This window comes from Chrysochloris asiatica, unplaced genomic scaffold, assembly GCF_000296735.1.
Source record: "Chrysochloris asiatica unplaced genomic scaffold, ChrAsi1.0 scaffold00183, whole genome shotgun sequence".
Lineage (NCBI taxonomy): Eukaryota > Metazoa > Chordata > Mammalia > Afrosoricida > Chrysochloridae > Chrysochloris > Chrysochloris asiatica.
This window is the reverse complement of record NW_006408701.1, coordinates 626,406-646,712: the sequence shown is the minus strand read 5'-3', so window position 1 is coordinate 646,712 and position 20,307 is coordinate 626,406. Positions and strand designations below refer to the sequence as shown.

Sequence of the window (20,307 nt, the reverse complement as noted above, 5' to 3'; positions counted from 1 at the left end):
TATGGGTCGGAACCGACTCGATGGCACTTAACAACAACAACAATAACATTGGTGAGATGTTTCGGTTTGTTGTTAAATGTTGTGGAACATGTTTCCGACTCATGGCAAGTCTGTATAGGGTTTCCAAGGAGTGGCTGGTTATTTGAACTGATGACCTACAAGGTTCAAAGTGACTTTGCAGTCCAGTGCTTATCCTACAGCGCCACACCAGGGCTAAAACCATCAAATTGTGGTATTTCTGTTACAGCACCATGAGATAACAAAGATAACAAATAGCTCTTTAGTAAAGTTAATAAACACACTTAACTTCATATTTGAGTGCTGTCGAATTTATTGACTCCAATACAAAACAAGCTAAAAGTTGATATTTAACAGGAACAAGACAAATATTGGTGACGTTGCCTTCTTGGAGAGTATATGCACTCAGATCATGAGACCTAAGATAAAACAAAGACTGGATTGTCAGGAATCAAACAAGGACTCAGTATCACCTATCAATATTAACAAATGCTAAAGGCAAACTGAGATGGTGAAAAATATTCTTTATGTTAAGCCCACATTAACAATGAAGACACTCAAATGCATCCTAACATTTTAGGGCACAGACTAGAGACATAACATGACTGTTTAAATTGATGCATCAGCAAACATTTCTTAAATCCGTCACCATCTTTGTACTACAATTACATGCTTGTTGGTGCTACACTACACAGATTCAACAGTTTATCACCAAAGACATAACTAAATCTGAAAAAGACTTCAAACTGACTCTGCTCTACTACAATTCAGAAAACTCAACTCAGGATTAACAGAACCTTTTGTTTTGAGATTCTGCTCTCTCAGTTGGGCTCCCTTGACAGCGCTAGCCTGCAAATGCTAGCAATGCATGTCATCTCCCTCATCTTGTCTGACATTTGAAAATGAATTTGTAGAAACGGCATAAACAATGAAATTGTATTTCAAATTCTGAACCTGCAATCTTGATTCTTGCTTTGATGCAAAACATACTCCTCTTCAATGGACCCCACTAGCACAGCGACCCCCTTTCTCTCTCTATTCCTTTGCCCTGAAGGCACTTCTGGCTTGCTTAATTCGTGCTCTTTGGCTGCCTAGACAGTCAGGACACCGAAGGCCGTTTGGATTGATCACTCCTCGCCCCCTTCTTTTCTATGGCTAATAGCACTTTCCTGCTTTTTTTCTACTGCCAGGTCTGCAGACTTGGTGCTGTCATCAGGGGGACAGAGGCGATTTCGGCTTCGAGCTCCTGGTTGGTAAAGCTGCATTGCTGGACGGTCCTAAAGTATAAGGAAATGTATTAAGGTTACAAGAGGGCTACTAAACTTTTAGGTTGGGGTGTCAGGATTTTGTCTTTGTATTCATACATACCAAAAACTCATCCAAGCCCCAAACCATGTGAGAGTCTGATACCTGACAGTTTACATGTTGATGGTTAATTTGCTTTCACTGGTCTGCTTTCTTTGCCTTATATCCAAAGAAAAGTGGCCATTTCATTAAGTATTATTTGTTATGTGAAGAGCCCGGTGTGGTATTGTAGGATCAGCAATCACAAGGCTGAAAGTTCCAACCCACCAGCCGCTCCTTGGAAACCCTATACAGAGTCATTGAGTTGGAACCAACCTGATGGCACTTAACAATAACCATTTGTTATGTGAAGAGTAAAATTTTTGAGAAATTGATTTCATATTTTTCTTTACTATCTCAAGATGAAAGGAGCTCTGGTAGTGTAGTGGTTATGAATCGGGCTGCTAACCTCAAGGTTGGCAGTTCGAAACTATCAGCTGTTCCGTAGGAGAAAGATGAGGCTTTCTGCTCCCGTAAAGATTTACAGCCTCAGAAACCCTGTACAGGGTCACTATGAGTCGGAACTGACTCCACGGCACATAACGACAACAACATCTCAAGATGAACTGAAATTGTTTCACAGCAGTAAACCAACTTTAAAATGCACACGCTTAGGAGTCAGCATAATAATACAGAATGCAAACTCTTAAGTGCAGATATGCACTTCTTTCAGATATGACAATGTGACACCCAGTTTGAGACTCTCTAGGTGGCCCTTTAGAGCCCAGATTCATAGATAAGCTTCAGGAAAGTACTATGTTTGGTTTATGACAACACGGTCCTGGGAAACTTCATTGTATAGGCTATTTTTAGAATTCACCAACAAAATGCTTGAGTGCTCTTTCACCCCTTTCTCTTTGGTTTATGACAGCTAGACTTAAAGCATTATTCTTAATTGAATAATTCCAGAAACACACATTTCATTATTTTCAAAAGGTGAAACATGAAAACAGATGTGAGTCCTGCATAGTAATTTAAAAAACATGATGATGGGGTTCCCACTGCAAAAATGGGACAATTTAAACATCAACAATAAAAGATTTAAAAAATTGGGGCACATCAAATATTTTTCAATCCGTGATTTTTTTTTTTAATTCATGAGGTCTTAAAGACTAAATGAATAAACCTCACTGATAACCCCTAGAAGTTAACGTTGAACATTAGTAACTACAGGAAAGAATCAAGTCTTTATCTTGTCTGTTTTGTACAAACTGCCATTCAGGCAAACTGAATAAATGCGGGATAACTCTTTTTTTTTTTTTTTTTAAAATAGAACATCACTTAATAAATGTAGAAAGAAAGGCAGAATTTTTGTGTCACCATTTTGCAAGCCCCAGTGAAAGAATGAATCTAGGCAAAACCATTAGAAGAAAGGTTGATAAACACGTGATAAATCAGGCTTATAATACCCTGAACCTACTGATCATTTGTTCACCTTTTTACCATGAAAACTTTTACATTTATAGAAATATCAGCATAAATAATGCACTGAATACTCATATACCATTTAACTGCCACACTTGTTTTATCTCTAACACATACACACATACAATTATTACAAGAACATTTGAGAATAAGTTACAGACATCATAATCCCTTATCCCTAAATATTTCAGCTTGTACTGCTTAAGAACAAGGGCATTCTATTATGTAACCACAATACAATTGGTATTGATGAATCATAACATCACACATACATACATAAAAACAAATACCCAGACATTATATGAAGGGGCTTCAAAAAGGTCATAGGAAAATGGAATGAAAAGATAATGGGACTGTTCCACAAACTTTCCGAAGTCCCTGTGTATGCTTCCTAATGTGATGCAATAAGAAGTACACAGAATTACCTGTGGACTATTCTGGCCGAAAAAATCGAATCTGAATGTATTTAAACCACCTGATCAAGGGCCACCTGATTTTAATAAAGTTTGATTGGCGTACAGCCATATTCATTCACTGATGGCTTATCTATGGGGGCTTTTTGTGCAGAGTTGACTAGTTAGGGACAAAGACTGTCTGGCTCACAAAACCAAAAATAGTCACCATCTCGCACTTTGTAGAAAAAGTTTGTTGACGTCAGTCCTAGATATAGCTGTCAGTTTTCAGGGACACACAGAATATAGAGAAACATGTGAAACATCACTAAAGGGAATCAATGAACAAACCAGAATGTGAGAAGCTCCACAGAAGCACAAGAAGGAAAGAGGAATTTAAATTAAAAGACACTAAGAGACATTTCAAGCAAATTCAACTTGTTTGTGAACTTTCTTTAAATCGTTTTTGATGAAAAAGACATTAATGAGACAATTGGGACATTCTGAACACTGACTAGATTTGTGAGTAAGGAATTATTGTTCATTTTTTGATGTGGAAATGTTACTAGGGTTACATTAGTAAGAAAAAGTCTTTATCTCTAATATTGACGTATTTAAGGCAGACTGTTATGTCTAGGATTTGCTAGTGAGAGTCTGTGCAGTGAGAGTAGGGGTGGACTAGACTAGAACCAATGCTGACCATGAGTTGACCATGTTGAAGCTTGGTGCTGGGTACATGGGGCTTCTTCATTCTCTATACGCTCTATTTTTTGGGTAGGTTTGAAATTTCCAAAGTTAAAAATCAACAAAATCCAGTCAAGACCAGAAAATAAAACAAAATAGTTTGAGAGAGTTAAAGTTCCTCTCGAAAAATTCTACAATAGACAGTGGCTCTTTCCTTTATACTTGCAGGAAAGGAAGAAAGAAAAGAAAGTCTCCATGAGAATAAACACGTTTAACCAAAAGCAACATACCTTGTTTCTTATGCGATCTCTCTTAACCACTTCCTCTTTTTTTTCAGTCTTTTCTGAGATGCCTATTGATTCAGTACTTTCATTCTTTTTTCCTTTATCCCGAAGTGCTTCTTTTTCTTTTTTCATTTCTTCTTCTTTTCTTTTAAAAGACTTCTCTTTGTCATAGCGCTCTTTCTGCCTACGGCGTTCTTCTTCTTGCCGCTTCAGTCTCTCTCTCTCCCGAAGGATGCGCTCTTGATCTCGGTCATAATCTCTTTCTCTCTCCCTGTAGTCTCGGCCACTGTCATCTTCAGGCCTACATAAAAAACAAAGACCTTGTCATCACAAATGCAGGAACACTGATTGCCACCTGGCCACTGCAGGGAGATGGCATTTTCGGAGTGGAGGAAAAACTGTTGGTGTTGATTAAAATCATTCACCCAGATTAAGATTCTGGAATATTTGAAACCTTCCTTTTCTTTTCATTCCCTCTGTCCCTGATTAAAAAAACAAAACAAAACCAAAACAACAGAAAATAAACACAGACACCTGTTACCATCAAGTTGATTCAGACTCAGTGTGACCTGATAAAATAATTTCTCTCAATTCAGGTCTTAGACATAAGCAGCAAAACCAACATCTAGAAACCCAGCTAACTGAAATGTACCAAAGAGCTCTTAACTACTGACCTCTTTGGCTTTTCATCTTTAAGTTCACTATCAGAACGCTTGGTCAATGTACAACTCTGCCCACTGGCTCTTTCATCATTCAGATTCTCTTTGTCCAATTTCTTGGGCTTTTCTCTTTTGTCCAATTCTTTTTCATCTCCTTTTTCTGGCTTCTTGAGCAGCTTTAAAGAGAATGATTTGTTTTTATTCTGAAGGGTAGGACACAGCTTCTTTTCTATTTAAAGAAAACAATATGCTTAATGTGGACTCTACAAGGCCCCCTAAATCTGCAGGTGCTCTTAACTTTCAGGTGAACAATTAGTGCATGAGAGTAGTGATGTACTAAACGGATGCTATGGATTAATGTGAAAGTGTTATCCACACAAATGGAGTAGCTTAATCACTCTGTGGCAATAGGATCAAGATTCCTTTAGCTTTAAGTAGGTCAACCTTTAAGTGAACCAAGGCACCCTTCCAAGTAAGTCTTCTGTAGCAAATCAGCATGTTGATAAAACTTAATGGGTAAATATACCACAAATTTAAAATGCTAAGGAGGTCATTCATGTTGGGCTACTTTTATTCAGTACTTGGAGTGACAAATACTTTGGTCACTAAAGGAAAGATCCATTGCAGGAAATAGTTTGCCTTGAGCCTGAGAACAATATGCTTTCCCTATGATGGAACAATCATATTACCATTAGCGATGAAGAACAAAAATTTGCATTTGATTAAAAACTCCAAATGCCTTCTATAACAGAATTGACAAGTTCCATCTTTACTGAGTAGAAACTCTGCTTAATATTTAAATTGAGGGGGCTTCAAAAAGTTGGTGGAAAAATTCCATTATCTTTTCATTCATTTTTCCACAAGCTTTTTAAAGTCCCCCTGTATATATAAATATATAAAAATAAATATATACCTATATATACAAATGGTTTCTAAAGTCCAAATTGCTAACAAGACAGCTCCTTTTTAAACCACTGCTACAAATCTCTCTAAAATATCCCCAAGTGTTGGGTATTCAGAGAAATTTTAGGCAAAACAGAAGAATTTCAAGTCTCAGAGTGAAGGCAACATACAAATTGCCAAGCAAACGGCAAAGCACATACAAGACTTAAGCATGAAGCAGAGACAGCCACTGCAAATGGTGAGTCCCAACGGAACACTTAGAAAGCACCAGTGGATCAAACTGAGGATACCAAGCGCAGGTTTCATTGGAAGTGCTCTTATTTCTCTAATGAACATCTATCAGAAACCAAGATGTTCATTACTCTAATAAGAACATGAATGAATGTCTCTAGCATGGCTGGCTCTACCTTCTGCCTTGGTGATAATTCGGGAAAGCAAGTCACTAATGGCATGGCAGATGTTGATTGCTGGAAGGTACTAAGATGGGAACCACTCACCCCTGGAGCCCCTTGTCACCAATAATGAGTGCCAGAGAATCTTAGCCATATAAACTGTGGAATTTCCAGGAGGTAAAACAGGGAGATCCTGTCACCATCTCTGTGGGAATCTCCTCCCCCCACCAAGTACAATTCTCCAAGAAGTTTGTCAGAGCAAAGGCTGCCCAAGCCACGCCCCCAGAAGGGAAGCAGGGAGGCTGGGATCTTTCTACAAGTTTTCCTCTTCTAAACGCAGCACACAAATCAGAATCTGCTATGCACAGATTCCCAGCTAGATGAAAGATAACATGGGAATCATGTGAGAGGGAAAGACATATAATAGAGGACAGTTATCTCGAACACTCCCACAAGGCAGCCAGTTATGAGAGGCATATAAGAAGATGAGAAAGAGCTATTTAAGCACAGTTATCCTCTGGCTGCGTATGATTGGAGCTTCTGGCTACACAGCAGAGCATGAGGCAGACACCTGGGCTGCCTTTTGAAGCAGATGTGTAAATAGCTCAGCTTTGAAGAACCCAAGGGGTTTTCTACAGGTAACACTACCACCACCACCGAAAGGACATATGAACTAAGACCTGTGTGTATGACATGATACTAAGTGCTCGGTATCATGTCCTTGGTCCTTACATTTTTCTGATTCACAGCTTGTAACAGAAACCTGTGTACCTGAAGACAGTGGAAAACAAACAGATGAGGCAACTTCATGTATCAAATATGAAGGAAAAGCTGAATAAAACCCATAATTAATGCCAGCCAGCCCTAAGCCCTCATTTACTATGAACTGAGAGAATTGTATGCCAAAAATGGAACATTTTCCATGACCAAAATACCACAGATCTGCCCTGAAGAGCTGATCAACATCTTCTTAATTTTAAAAAATACTGCATAGTATTGTAGGAAAGATTGGTTTACTTCCCTCCCTCCACCCAAAACAAAAACAAGAAAACCTGTATTTACACCACAAGATACATGCATATTTAAAGATGTAGATACATGCAATTTTTAGGAACATACAGTCTACTTAATTTATTTTTATACCTTAATCTTTGGTTCTTCCTTTATTTTGTCCCTTTCTGGAACTCTGTCTATCTTCTTTAGCTTTTCAATATCTTTCCTTTTTCGTTTCTCTTCTTCTTTCCATTTCCTCCTCTCTTCTTCTCTTTGTCTTTTTCTTTCTATTTCTCGTCTCCTTCTTTCTTCTCTCTTTTCTTCTCTCATTCTCTAGAAAGAAACATCAACATAAGCCTTCAAGCAAGACATTCATCACCCAAAACTAGCCACTCCCGAAGACACACAGTGGGGCCCCACTACCCTAGATGATCTTTCCTTCTTACTTCAACCCAACTCCTCCCAATTCCGAATATGAAAGCAAATGAAGATCAGGGGCTGCTGGTATAACAGTCTGCCATTGCTACCTTGCTATATTACCAGAGGCTTTCAGAATATCAACCGGATCTTTGGGACAAGCTAAGGACTCTAGTTTTGCAGAGTGAATCTCTGGTCCAACCACCAGAGTAAAGGAGAGGGCCAGAGAGTGAGAGCAATGGGCCAAATCTTTAAGGAACGATGGTGGAAGAGCAGCTATTTTCCTCCAGGCCCCCAACACTCTGAAAACATTCATAGAATGTGAACCAATGAAATAAAAAGGATTGAGAGAACTATAAAATCAAAAGGTTTACCTGCTTGTTTTTCAGGAAGCTCAAAAGTGGGGTTGTCTTTTTAGCTACATAAATGTAAACAGATTATTAATGATAACTTATCAACCCCTAGAAAGGATTCCATTTTCTGACATTCCCTGCCACCCACCCAAGGTGGGAAAATGACACCCCTTACACAAAAAGTCCAACTGTATTAGTGGACAATTTACAGTATTCCGTTTGACCCTGCAAACTAAAAGTGCTTTTAATGAAGTTAAATTCAAATTAAGACACCAAATACAATTTTTTAAAGAGTTATACTCAGTTATATTCAGTGTTAAGGAGCTTTGGAGTGGTTACAAATCGGGCTGCGAACCTCAGGGTCAGCAGTTCGAAACTACCAGCTGTTCCATGGGAGAAAGATGAGGCGTTCTGCTCCCGTAAAGATTTACAGCCTTGGAAACCCTGTATAGGGTTACTATGAGTCGGAATCCACTCCACGGCACATAACAACAACATACTCAATGTTAGTGAGAAGTGCCAAGGATAATTTACTGCTAGGTGTATAAATTAGGCCAACTTTCTTGGGAAAAATTTGGGGAGGGGCTAAAATACCTAACCCTCTTGACCCTATAATTCCAATCTAGGAATTTATATTAAGGAAATGATCAGAGATGGTCTTATACTATGTCGCTGCTGCTGGATGCCATTAAGTCGGTGCCGACTCATAGCGACCCTGCATAGGGTTTCTAAGGCTATAAATCTTTAAGGGAGCAGAAAGCCTCACTTTTCTCCCATGAAGAGGCGATGGGATTCAAATGGCTGACCCTGCGTTTAGTAGCCCAACGCATGACCCACTGCGAGAGAGAGCTCCTTGGTTTACAATAAACAGCCATTAAAAATGATTATTTAAGTGTCCATTTCAATCTCTGAAAAATACTACCTAGCCTTCTTTGGCCTCCTCCACCACACAAAGATTACAGACTTGGAAACCCAATGGGGAAACAGTACACTGTCCTATAGGGTGGTTATGAGTCGGAATCGACTCCATAACTATGAATTAGTCTCTTACCTAAGGACTCCTGGGGTGGTGCTTTAGGATCATCACTGGACTTCTCATTCTAACTACAAGGTCAACAGTTCAAACCCACCAGCTGCAACTCGGAAATCCTCTACAGGGTTGCTAAGAGTTGGAACAGACTCGACGGCACTTTAACAACAACATCAAAGCAAAGAACAACCATTGTCTATCTATACCAAACCAAACCAGATCCACTGCCATCGAGTCGAGTCTAACTCATAGCGACTCTGCATAGGGCTTCTGAGGCTGTCAACCTTTATGCAAGCTGAAAGCTTCATTTTTCTCCCGCAGAGTGGCTGGTGGGTTTGAACTGACTTTGCAGTTAGCAGCCCAGTGATTACTTTCCTACCTCCTGCTAGACCCTTCTACATGGAAGGAGAATGCAAATTGCATGGAGTAGTTTCTGACCAAGGGGAAGGAGAGACCTCTGCATTTCCAGATCACTGACTTCTTGTTGTTAAGTGCCATGGAGTTGGTTCCGACCCACAGCGATCCTGTATAGGGTTTCTGAGGAGCAACTGGTTAGCTTGAATCACCAACCTTGCTGTTCAGACCGACCTTGCAGTCCAGCGCATTAACCCTCAGCACCACACGCTAGTAAAGTATAAAACTGTGTTTCTATTTATATCTTTGAATAGGGTGCTACATCATGCTTGGTAAAGTGGAGGGTCAGCGAAAAACAGGAAGCTCCCCAATGATATGGACTGACACAGTGGCAGCAGCAGTGGGCTCAAGCACAACAATTGTGAGGATGGTGCAGGACCAGGCAGGGTTTCATTCTGGTGTGCACAGGGTCGCTGTACGTTGGAACTGACTCAACAGCACCTAACAACAACAGCCTTATATCTAGATTTTTGAACATATACTTCCTTAGGATAAATGGAAGTCCTGGTGAGTCAAAGACTGCTCATGTTTAGAGCTATAGGTACAGTAGTGACAAATTATTAGTACTATAAACAACATCCAAACTAGAATTTAAATTTTACAGAAAGTAATTTTTTTATTTTCTGCCCCAAAATCTATAGGAATAACTTATCAACAGAAAATACCAATCTATTTTCAAAGGCTTACCAAAAAGACACTACTCTTCAAAATGATTACTTATGTTACATTTGTGTGGCATTCATTACACAGGTCACAGAAAACTGTTTTCCTCAACTTATCAATCTACCTCATAATCCTGTGAGGTAGGTCATTGTATCTGTACTTTAAAGGAGGAAAAACAGAGTCTCAGAGAAGTTAGTGATTTCTTCAAGATCACAGAGCTAGCAAGTGATGAAAATGGGAGTCAAACCTAAGTATTCTGATGAAAAAGTCATTTCCCTTCATTCCTTTTGCCCACTTACCTATTAATTCTCTGTTTTTGGCTTCTATTTCCTCTAGCAGTGTCTCTGGGGTAGATGTCATTTTTTCATTATCTGCTGCATAGCTTTCTAAAAATTTTCTATACTCTGGATCTAAGTCATCAATTAAGGAAATAGGGGAAAAAAAAAAAGCAGACTTTACACAAAATAGGAATTTCTGTACCTAGAATATTTTATCAGAAAACTTTCTACTTAAAGGAAAATTGAAAATAAAACTGTTTCCACACGAAATAAGCTTCTTTCAGGCCTCACTGGTCACTTATTTTCAGAATGTCTATCTGTGTTACCAACTATGGGAGTGTGGTGTAACATGAGCATCAGGGAAAATGAAACATCACATATTATAAACACAATGCCAGGGATGGTACACTTTTCTGTTATTGTTATCTTTTTTCATCTGAAGCAAATATAACAAACTATTAATATTTGAAGGCGCCCTGCTGGTGCAGTGGTTAAATGCTTAGCCGCTAACTAAAAGGCTAATGGATTGAAACCACTAACTACTCTGTGGGAGAAAGCTGTGGCAGTTTGTTTCCTTAAAGACTACAGCCTTGGAAACCCTATGGGGCAGTTCAACTCCATCCTATAGGGTGGCTGAGTCAGGATTGACTCTGCTCCTACTAATGCAGATTCATATTTATGGGAGAACTGCAAACTATAGCTATGGGATCTTCTGAGAGTATCATGTATAACATGCAGACTATTCCTTTATGGGTGTACTTCACTTACAAGGAACTCAACTACAGTCTGATAGATCACTTTTGTATGGTCTGTGCCACGGAGTCGGTTCCGACTCATAGCGACCCTGTACAGGGTTTCCGAGGCTGTTAAGTCTTTAGGGGATCAGAAAGCCTCATCTTTCTCCTGCAGAATGGCTGGTAGTCTTGAAATGCTGACCCTGAGGTTAGCAGCCCGATTCGTAACCACTACACTACCAGAGCTCCTTCACAGTCTCATAAATCCCACCAAATGATTGGGTTGGATTATGCAGATAAGGTGCTTGTGGCTACCAAGGGAACCAGACAGCTTGCTAATGATGCAAATAAGGTGTATGATATTATGTGGGTATCAGACCATGCACAGAAAATGTATGAACTCTAACAAGGGGCTTAGTCAGTTTTGCCAACCTGTTAGGCTTAAAATGAGCCATCCCTGAGGCAGAAAGAGGGAACACCTCACTACCACCAAGAAACAAGAGCCAGGAATAGAGGACATCCTTTGGATCTGAGAAGCTCGTAGGCCCAGGAGACAGAGAGCTGTAACATGGGAGAAGGCATGAGATGGGCAAGCAGCAGCAGCAAGAGAAGCAGAACGAGAAAACTGGCATGAGGTAACTGTGGTAGGCTTGCCTCCAGGAGCGTGTCACAGGAGCTAAAGGGCTTTGCAACAATTGTGCAGGCAGGGCACAGGTCAGATCTGAGGGGGCCCAGGGACCAGTCTTGAGGAGCCTGTCCTTAGGGGGCATAGAGGCATGGAGAGGGGTCCTGCACCAAAGAGGCATTTTATCTACATGCTTCCTAATCCTAAATGATATACCCTGTTGTTCCTGATCCTGAATTGTAACCTGTTTGTTTCCTAATAAACCGCATTAATTGTATTGTCTGTAAATTCTGTGTGGCCATTACAACAAATTATTGAACCCAGCAGAGAAGTAGAAAGTGCCATGGGAGGGAGGGGAGGGATGGCTGCTATCTGTATCGGTAAAAAAAAAAAAGTTATAGAAAGGAGGTATTCCTGAACTCCACAAATTCTCTGAAACCCTCACAGGCATCAGCCTTGGGCTGTTGATCTTGATTCTCCTTCCCTCTTGTGAAGTTAGAGGAGGTCAGTCAACCCCTCTGCCAAGCCATTTTTTTAACCATATACCATGCCATCCAATACTCTACTGAGAACACTCCCATTCAACAGTGAAACTAGGCCTAAACTGGAACCTTCCTATACTGATGATGGGAATGTAAAATGGTGTAGCCACATTAAAACACAGTTTGTCAGTTCCACAAACAAGTCAATTAAGTGTAACCTAAGGTGAGCAATAACACTGGAGAGGCACATATTCCTCAGAACAATCAAGCACATGAGAGAAAAAGGGCAGCGTTTGTCCAAGGATAAAGCTCAGAATGCAGAAAGGAACAGGAAACACAGGGCGGAAGTGGGCAGAGTGCGATAACATTGTGGGGATTGCAATCAATGTCATGATGTGTATGAGGTGTTGAATGGAAAACCAATTTGCTGGGTGAACTTTCACCCAAATCACAAAAAAAGTTGAATAAAATGTTTACCATTTGATTGAGAGTTGACATCTAAAGAACTTTATTAAGTACATGACCCAGTAATTCCACTTCTAATATATTCCCAAAGACAATGAAAACTTTTTACCATCTCTAATTATAAATATGTTCACACCATTTTATTTTTTTTACTTCAACAAATGCGAATCAGGTATTTCAAAAAGATAAATTAGGGGCAAATCCTAGATCTGACACTGAAGGTGACAATTCTGAGAGTCCTTTCCTTGATACTTCAGGATCAGAAAGGTAACTACTGCTTGCCTTTTGGCATTTCTATGCACTATTGAGCATGCCATTGGTGCTACAGTCTTCCAGATATCAATCTATGGCAATGTCAATAAGCAGCTGTGTGATACTACTCTTCCCTAGAAAATATCAGTTATTATAACAAGTGATGGGAATCAAACCGTATCATACTTAAATATCAAACTGATAAGAAATATTGGAGGCAAGTCTTATCTAACATCTCAACAAAACAAAACTGGTTATAGAGATCTCAAAATCTGGACCTCGCTTACCCTAAATGTTATCATTTCCTGTATTTCAGTTCAATCTTATTACTTTGTGTGTAGGTTAGCTACATATTTAAAGCCTTCAAATATAGAAATGACCACTTAAACCATTTTATATGAATCACTCAGATATGGAATTATTATACTTTGAAAACTTCTGATTTTATCTATTATCTAATGAATAGACCTATGGTGTTTTACTGCTCAATAGTTATCCCACATTGCTTAATGGTGGAGAAATTAAATGCAGCTAGCCAGAGATTAGAAACTCTTCATAGGAAACACACCTCCATTCTAACAATTCAGCAAAACCTCCATTGGCAAATCACTGTTCTCATGAACTTTATTTAAAACACAAAAACAAAAATAACTCATAGCAATAGTACTCTATAACTATAGCAATACTCTACCATCATCAATAGTTCCGACTTTTGTATCTCTTTTCTTAGTCTTCTTTTTCGCAGCTTTTTGAAAAGGTGCAAATTCTACTATAGCAGGATATTCTTGACCTGTTTGGGGGGAGAGAAAAAAAACACACACACAACATAAAACTTGCTATAACAATGAAAATGTCAAAAGTGGATATAGGAGTCAGCTGCCTCTGTTGCTATTGTTGTTGTTAAGTGCCATTGAGTCGGTTCTGACCCATAGCGACCCTGTATAGGGTTTCCGAGGAGCAGCTGGTGAGCTTGAACCACCGACCTTGCAGTTCAAACGGCTTTGCGCATTAACTCATAGCACCACACCAGGCTTCCTTTAATGGCAGTCATCTGAAGTGGGTCTCCTTATGGACACAAACAACATCAGTACAACTACGCTCAACATCCTATCCAAGGAGCCCAAAACTCACACTGATAACATAATGAAAAGATAAAGCAAGGAAAGAAAATGTTTACTGATTCAAGTCCAAATGGGTGATCTATTTTAATATCAAAAACAAAACAAAAAACTAATTTTCATTTAAAAATTACACCAGAAGTGTCCAGAATAGAGACAGAAAATAGATTAGACTAGTGGTTGCCTAGAGTTGGGGAAGGAGTCCTGGTGTGGCGCTGCAGGAGAAAGCGCAGGACTGTGAAGCTGGTTTGAACCACAAGGTCTGCGGTTCAAACTCACCAGTTGTTCCTCAAAACCCCTTTACAGGGCTGCTATGAGTCAGAACTGACTCGATGGCATTTAACAACAGAGTTAGAGGTGGTGATGGTGATGGTTGAGAATGAGGAGTGACAGCTAATGGGTATGTGGTTTCTTTTGGGGGTAATGAAAATGTTACAAAATTAGGTTGTAGTGATGGCTGTACAACTTTCTGTATATACTAAAAGCCACTGAACTGTACTCTGTAAAAGGGTGAATTTTATGGTTTGTGAATTATATCCCAGTAAAGCTGTTTTTAAAAAGATATATATTAGATCCCTGCCACAGATCCCTGTCCCCACAAGGCATAATAAAATACTATCTTTAGATCATTGGCCTATAGATATAAGCCAGAATTATACAAGTAGAAATGAGCTTCATAAGACCTTCATAAGGCAGTCATGGAGACAACATGATTTTGGAAGCCCTATTGAATATTGAATTTGATTAGCTTAAGTTGGGAACTACTTGAAGAGAAGGGATTGCTTGATAAACCAGGCTGAAGTAGAGAAATTGTAAAAGGTAGGCTGAGAAAACCTAAGTAGGGCCAAACTATATTCACCATTGCCAGGGTAGATTTTGGCTCTTAGCGACCCTATAGGACAAAGTGGAACTGTCCCACAGGATCACTGTGAGTTGGAACTGACTCCAAGGCACATAATAACAAAAACAACAATGAAAGCTTCATCTTTCTCCTGCCCAGTGGCTGGTTGGCTTGTGGTTCACAGTCCCGTGTTTATTCTACAGAGACACAGTGCTCCCTAACAATAATGTGTGTGTTTTAAGTGACATTGAGTTGGTTCTGACTCATAGCAACCCTGTATGAAGTTTCTAAGGAACACCTGGTGGGTTTGAACTGCCAACCTTGTGGTCCAGTGCTTACTTATCAGTTGTGGCTCACAATGACCCTCTGCAAGGTTTCCAAGGAGCGGCTGGTGAATTTGAACCACTGACTTTATGATACAAACCAACCTTGACGTCCCGTTCTTTATCCCACAGCACCACAGCACGACTTCACAATAATTGTTAAGTGTACTCAAGTCGGTTCGACTAATAGCGACCCTGAATAGGGTTTCTGATGAGCGGCAAGTGAGTCTGAACCGCCTACCTTGTGGTACAGTGCATTATCCTGCAGTGCTACATTGGTGATGGTTATGTGCCGTGGAGTCGGAACCGACTCTTAGTGACCCTGTACAGGGTTTCCAAAGCTGTAAATCTTTATGGGAGCAGAAAGCCTCCTCTTTCTCCTGCGAAACAACTGGTAGTTTTGAACTGCTGACCTTGAGGTTCGCAGCCCGATTCGTAACCACTACGCTACCAGAGCTCCTTTGCAGTGCTACATTAGGAGAACCCTAAATACCAGAGTAAAGAGTTTGGATTTTTTTTAAACTATTATCTTAAAATCAATATTTTAAAAAAGATTAATTTCATGACAATATAACAGAACAAATGACAAAAAATTATGAATCTTACAAGTTTAGAGGTGTGGTTGTCTAAGCATTAAGCGATGAGCACCTAAGTTATGAAAATGTCAGTAAGTCTAGATGAACAAAACATTTAAAAATAAGAAACTGGCGTGAGTCATCATTTGTTTAAATGTAGAGGATAACAAAGGAGAAAAAGATTAAACTTAATTCAGATTTTCAGGCTAAGCAATTAGGAAGTCATTGCTACCTGCTGGATACAAAATTGGCGTTAAGAAGCAGTTGGTTTAGGGGGAGGATTACAAGAAATTGGTCAATACACATGGCAATCCTTTAACTGGTATACTCGCATTCCCTGACAAAGATTTAATTTTTTACCAACTTTGTAGAAATACTGAAAAACAAAAACCACCCAGAAAACAACATGCCACACCATTCATCTGTGACTGAATAGCCTAAAGTGGCAAATGGCAGCTTGGACATTCATCTTGACCAAAATCCTGCACAGGTGGTAGATAAACAAGTGAGTGAGAATGTTGGACACTATCCACTGGGAACTACTGTAAAGAATTTGAATTAAATAAATGTAGGTCTTTGAAGCCAAAGAAGCAAATATGGTTAACTATATAAAACGTGCCTTACAAATTTAAAGAGTCATTTATCAGTATTCCTGCTGAAACAAGTAAATCATATGATCTACGGGGGGAAAATGGTCACCTGAGAAAACTGTGGTGATAATGAATACGAAAGGGCTGTGGCAAATGACATATCTATTTATAAGACTGCACTAAGCCTATCACGTGTGTAAAAACTGTTTTAACTGCTGCACATTGTATCACCCAGAATTTACATACATCGTCTTAAACATACAAATGACAACAAACCAAATGCCCCTTCTAGTTCATAAGGACTCACCTTTATTGTCAAGGAATACATAACCATCAAAGCGATCCCTGAACAAAATAATGTCCTCTTGGTTTTTAAAGTTGATGTATGCTCTGGCATACATATGAGGATACAGACTGCAGAGAGGAAAGCAATTATGTAAATGTGATTGCAGGAGTCTGGCTAAATGACAAGTAGGCATACACATTAAATAGACAGGCCCCCAAAAAGGCAAATGGGAAATTATTAGTAAGATGCAAAGAATATAAGAAATCTTTTTCATATACTACCATCCCCCTTTTTTTCCTTTTACCTAGTATCATTAGAAAAAAACTCAAAATAATCATGCTCGGGCATAGGCTGAAGATGTTCGAGAAGCTGCTCCTTGGTCAAAGTGGGAGGCAATCTTCGAATTACCACCTTGAGAAATGAAGAAGGAAAATCAAATTACTACCAATCAATTTCCTGTTTTACCTGAAATTACCCCAGGCTGAGCTGGTTTTTTTCAAGAACCCAGGAGAAAATATTTTTCTACAGCCTAATGATCCAAACTTTTCGTTGTTCTTAAGTGCCTTCAAGTCAGTTTCCGAATCATACACATAGCGATAGGCTTTTCCAAGAGCCGCTGGTGGGTTTGAACTGCCAACTTTGTGATTCGCAGTGTAGTGCTGATCCTAAAGCGCCACACCAGATTTGGTGGCGGTTGGTTACGTATGGCTTGTGAGTCTTTGTTGTTACGTACCGTGGAGTCGGTTCCGACCCATAGTGACCCTGCACAGGGTTTCCGAGGCTGTAAATCTTTACGGGAGCAGAACACCTCATCTTTCTCCCAGGGAACAGCTGGTAGTTTGAACTGCTGGCCTTGAGGTTGGCAGCCCGACTCGTAACCACTACGCTAGTCTTTACAGGATCTGAAAGCCTCATCTTACTCCCGCGGAATGTGTGGTAGGTTCGCACTGCAGACCTTAAGGTTAACAGCCGGACTCGTAACCACTACGCTACCAGAGCTTCTTACACCAGCAGAATTGTTGTTGTTAAGTCGGTTCCGACCCATAGCAACCCTGCATCGGGTTTCCAAAGAGTGGCTGGTGAGCTTGAACTGCCGACCTTGCGGTTCAAACCGACTTTGCAGTCCAGCGCATTGACCCACAGCGCCACACAAGGATTCCTGGTGTTGCCACTGTAGTATTAGCACTGGACTGAGAACGACAGGACCAGCAGTTTAAACCCATGAGGTGCGCCTCAGAAACCCTATACAGGGTCACTACGGGTTGGAATCGACTCTACACTTAACAGCAATGGTAATTCTGGGAGCGCGGTGGATCTGCAAGGATAAGTACATGACTGCGAACCACAAGGTCGGAGGTTCGAGCCTCCGTGGGAGAAAGCTGAAGCTTTCTGCTCCCGCAAAAATTTACAGCCTCAGAAATCCTATACAGGGTCGCTAAGAGTGGGAACCCACGCCACGACACTGAAGAACAATAGCAACGCGGTTTAAAAACACTCTTTTAACCAACCAGAACCGCCTGGATTAAAGACCTCAGGTTCCGCTCTTACCCCGCAGTTTATTAGGTTTGCATAGTATTTGTTATCACCCATTTTCTTCTCCAGATCTAGTGTTAGGAAATCGGCAGGCCAACCCTGGTCTTTTGTGGGTGTCACAAACTCATGATTTATTCATCTCTCTCGCCCACAACCCAGCACATCCTAAACAAAATCCTTCCTCATTTACTTTAAAGGAGTCAAAACTCTAACGTGGAGTACAAAACAAAATTCACCCATTACTCCCCAAATAAGAGGTTCTGATCTCTCCCCTACATCATTTCCCCAACGCGCTCCCCCAATTCGCCTCCATTAATACGATCAACTACTTTCATCTTTGAGGTCCCCTCCCTGACTTAATAATTCTCCCCAATAAACCTTTCATTCTACATTCTCTTCACTTCACTCTCCCTCAAGAATCACCTCACAGCTTTGACCGGAGCCCCCATCCCTCACTCCCACTCCGGGGCTTGGCCTGGAGGAGCTGCCCTCATTTCTGTCGAGTGGATGAGGCAGGGTCGCACGATTCTCATTCAGGCGAAGAGACTGAGTCTCAGAGAGACTGGGAGCTAAAGAGGACCAGTCCCTTTCCCAGCCATCATCCGGGCTGCGGACCCGTCCCACCCTCTACCAGACCAACCGCCGGCCAGCACCTTGCTCAGAGCCTCTTTCTTCTCCTTATTGCGATCCTGTTTATCTTCTCCCTTGCCGCTTTCCCCCGAAGCCGCGCCGCCGCTGCCTGTAGCCCCCGGGGGCGTTAACAGAGTTACGCGCTTCTCCTTGGGCCTATGTTCCTTCTCCTCCTTCATGGCCACGGCTAGGTTTCTCACAGCCGCCGCTGGGCCTAAACGCCGCTACGCTGGGCACCTATGAAGACCGCCCAGTTCCCTCAAAGCTCCTCCCCCAACAAGTGCCCTTAGTTACCAGCCTGGCCACGTGATCGGTTGGGTCGCATCTAGATCTCGCGACATTTCAGGGAGCTCGGCCTTCTTCAGTAGAAAGGTTTTAACACCTTGTCATTACTTCCCGCTTGCTGAATCCTCGCCACCTCCTATCCCGTTGCGACACAGGCTCCCTCGGGGCGTTCCTTTGGGCCCCAAGGCCACCGCGCCATGTTGAATAGGACGACTCTTTTTCCGAGACTACAAATCCCGGCATACAAATCCGTTACCGGCTCCTGGCCAAGAGTGCTTTTTGTTGTTAAGTGCCGTCGAATCGGTTCCGACCCATAGCGACCCTTCATAGGCCGTTTCTGATGAGCGGCTGGTGGGCTTGAACCGCCGACTTTGAGGTTCAAGTCGACTTTTGCAGTCCAGCGCATTAACCTGCAGCGCCACACCAGGACTCTGGCTAAGAGTGTTGGGGTGCTGTAGATTGCTCAGGGTCCCTATTTGTAAGTAAATTGAAACTTCTCATCTTGAAAGCTTAGTGGTTTTCAGATCACAATATAGTTTCTGCGGACTGTGCTTCGTTTTGTTTTCCACAGATAAACGCAATGTTCTCCAAATTTTGCCTCATTAGGGAAATTATTTGTATTTTCTACTATTGATTCTAAAACCTACTTCCAGAAGCTTTCAATTTTTTTTTTTTCTTATATTGGTTAAGGTTCATAGCAGATTCTCATACTCACAAGATACTGATATTTAAAGAATGTGATATAGTTATGGAGAAAGATGTGGCAGTCTTGGAAACTCTATGGGGTAGGTTTTACACTCATGGAAGCAGCAGTCAAGAACCCAAACGATGTTATTGCATTAGGCGAATCTGTCGCACAAAACCTCTTTAAAGTGTTCAACAGCAAAGATGTCAGTTTGAGAACTAAGGTGCACATGACACACCTTTATCAATATCAATAACCTTATATGCATGCAAAAGTTAGACAGTGAATAAGGAAGATCATAGAAGAATTGATGCACTTGAGTTAATGTTGTTGGAGGAGAATATTAAAAGCACCATGGACTGCCGAAAGAACCAACAGATCTCTGTTGGAAGAAGTAAATCCAGAATGTTCCTTAGAAGCCAGGGTGGGCAGACTTGTTTCTTGTTTGGACATACTGTCTGGAGGGACCAGTCTCTAGTTTTACACCATCGTTTCATTGCAATGATTACAATCCCCTCCATGCATCATCATTCAACAGTATTTGCTTCCATTCCCTCTGGGTTTTTTTTTTTAATTAAATGTTTTTATTTTGGATTGAGTGAAAGTTTACAGGGCACATCATCAGCTTCACATT

General features: G+C 40.8%; 1 protein-coding gene across 2 annotated transcripts; it reads right to left on the bottom strand.

Annotated features, from left to right (window-relative positions):
* Window positions 1–313: 313 nt before the first annotated feature.
* On the bottom strand, window positions 314–18,940 carry UPF3B (UPF3 regulator of nonsense transcripts homolog B (yeast)). 2 transcript variants are annotated; one of them, XM_006872092.1, is made up of 11 exons: window positions 18,727–18,890; window positions 16,845–16,951; window positions 16,562–16,668; window positions 13,499–13,597; window positions 10,271–10,381; window positions 7,886–7,929; window positions 7,245–7,427; window positions 6,834–6,872; window positions 4,822–4,982; window positions 4,154–4,448; window positions 314–1,295 (listed from the first exon to the last, which is right to left on the bottom strand). In XM_006872092.1, exons 1-11 carry the CDS (start codon window positions 18,880–18,882, stop codon window positions 1,146–1,148), a joined length of 1,452 nt encoding a protein of 483 aa, XP_006872154.1. In that variant the 5' UTR covers window positions 18,883–18,890; the 3' UTR covers window positions 314–1,145. The 2 variants fall into 2 exon arrangements, with proteins under 2 accessions (XP_006872154.1, XP_006872155.1); XM_006872093.1 differs by lacking the exon at window positions 6,834–6,872 and having other exon boundaries at window positions 329–1,295; window positions 18,727–18,940.
* Between the last annotated feature and the right edge of the window lie 1,367 nt (window positions 18,941–20,307).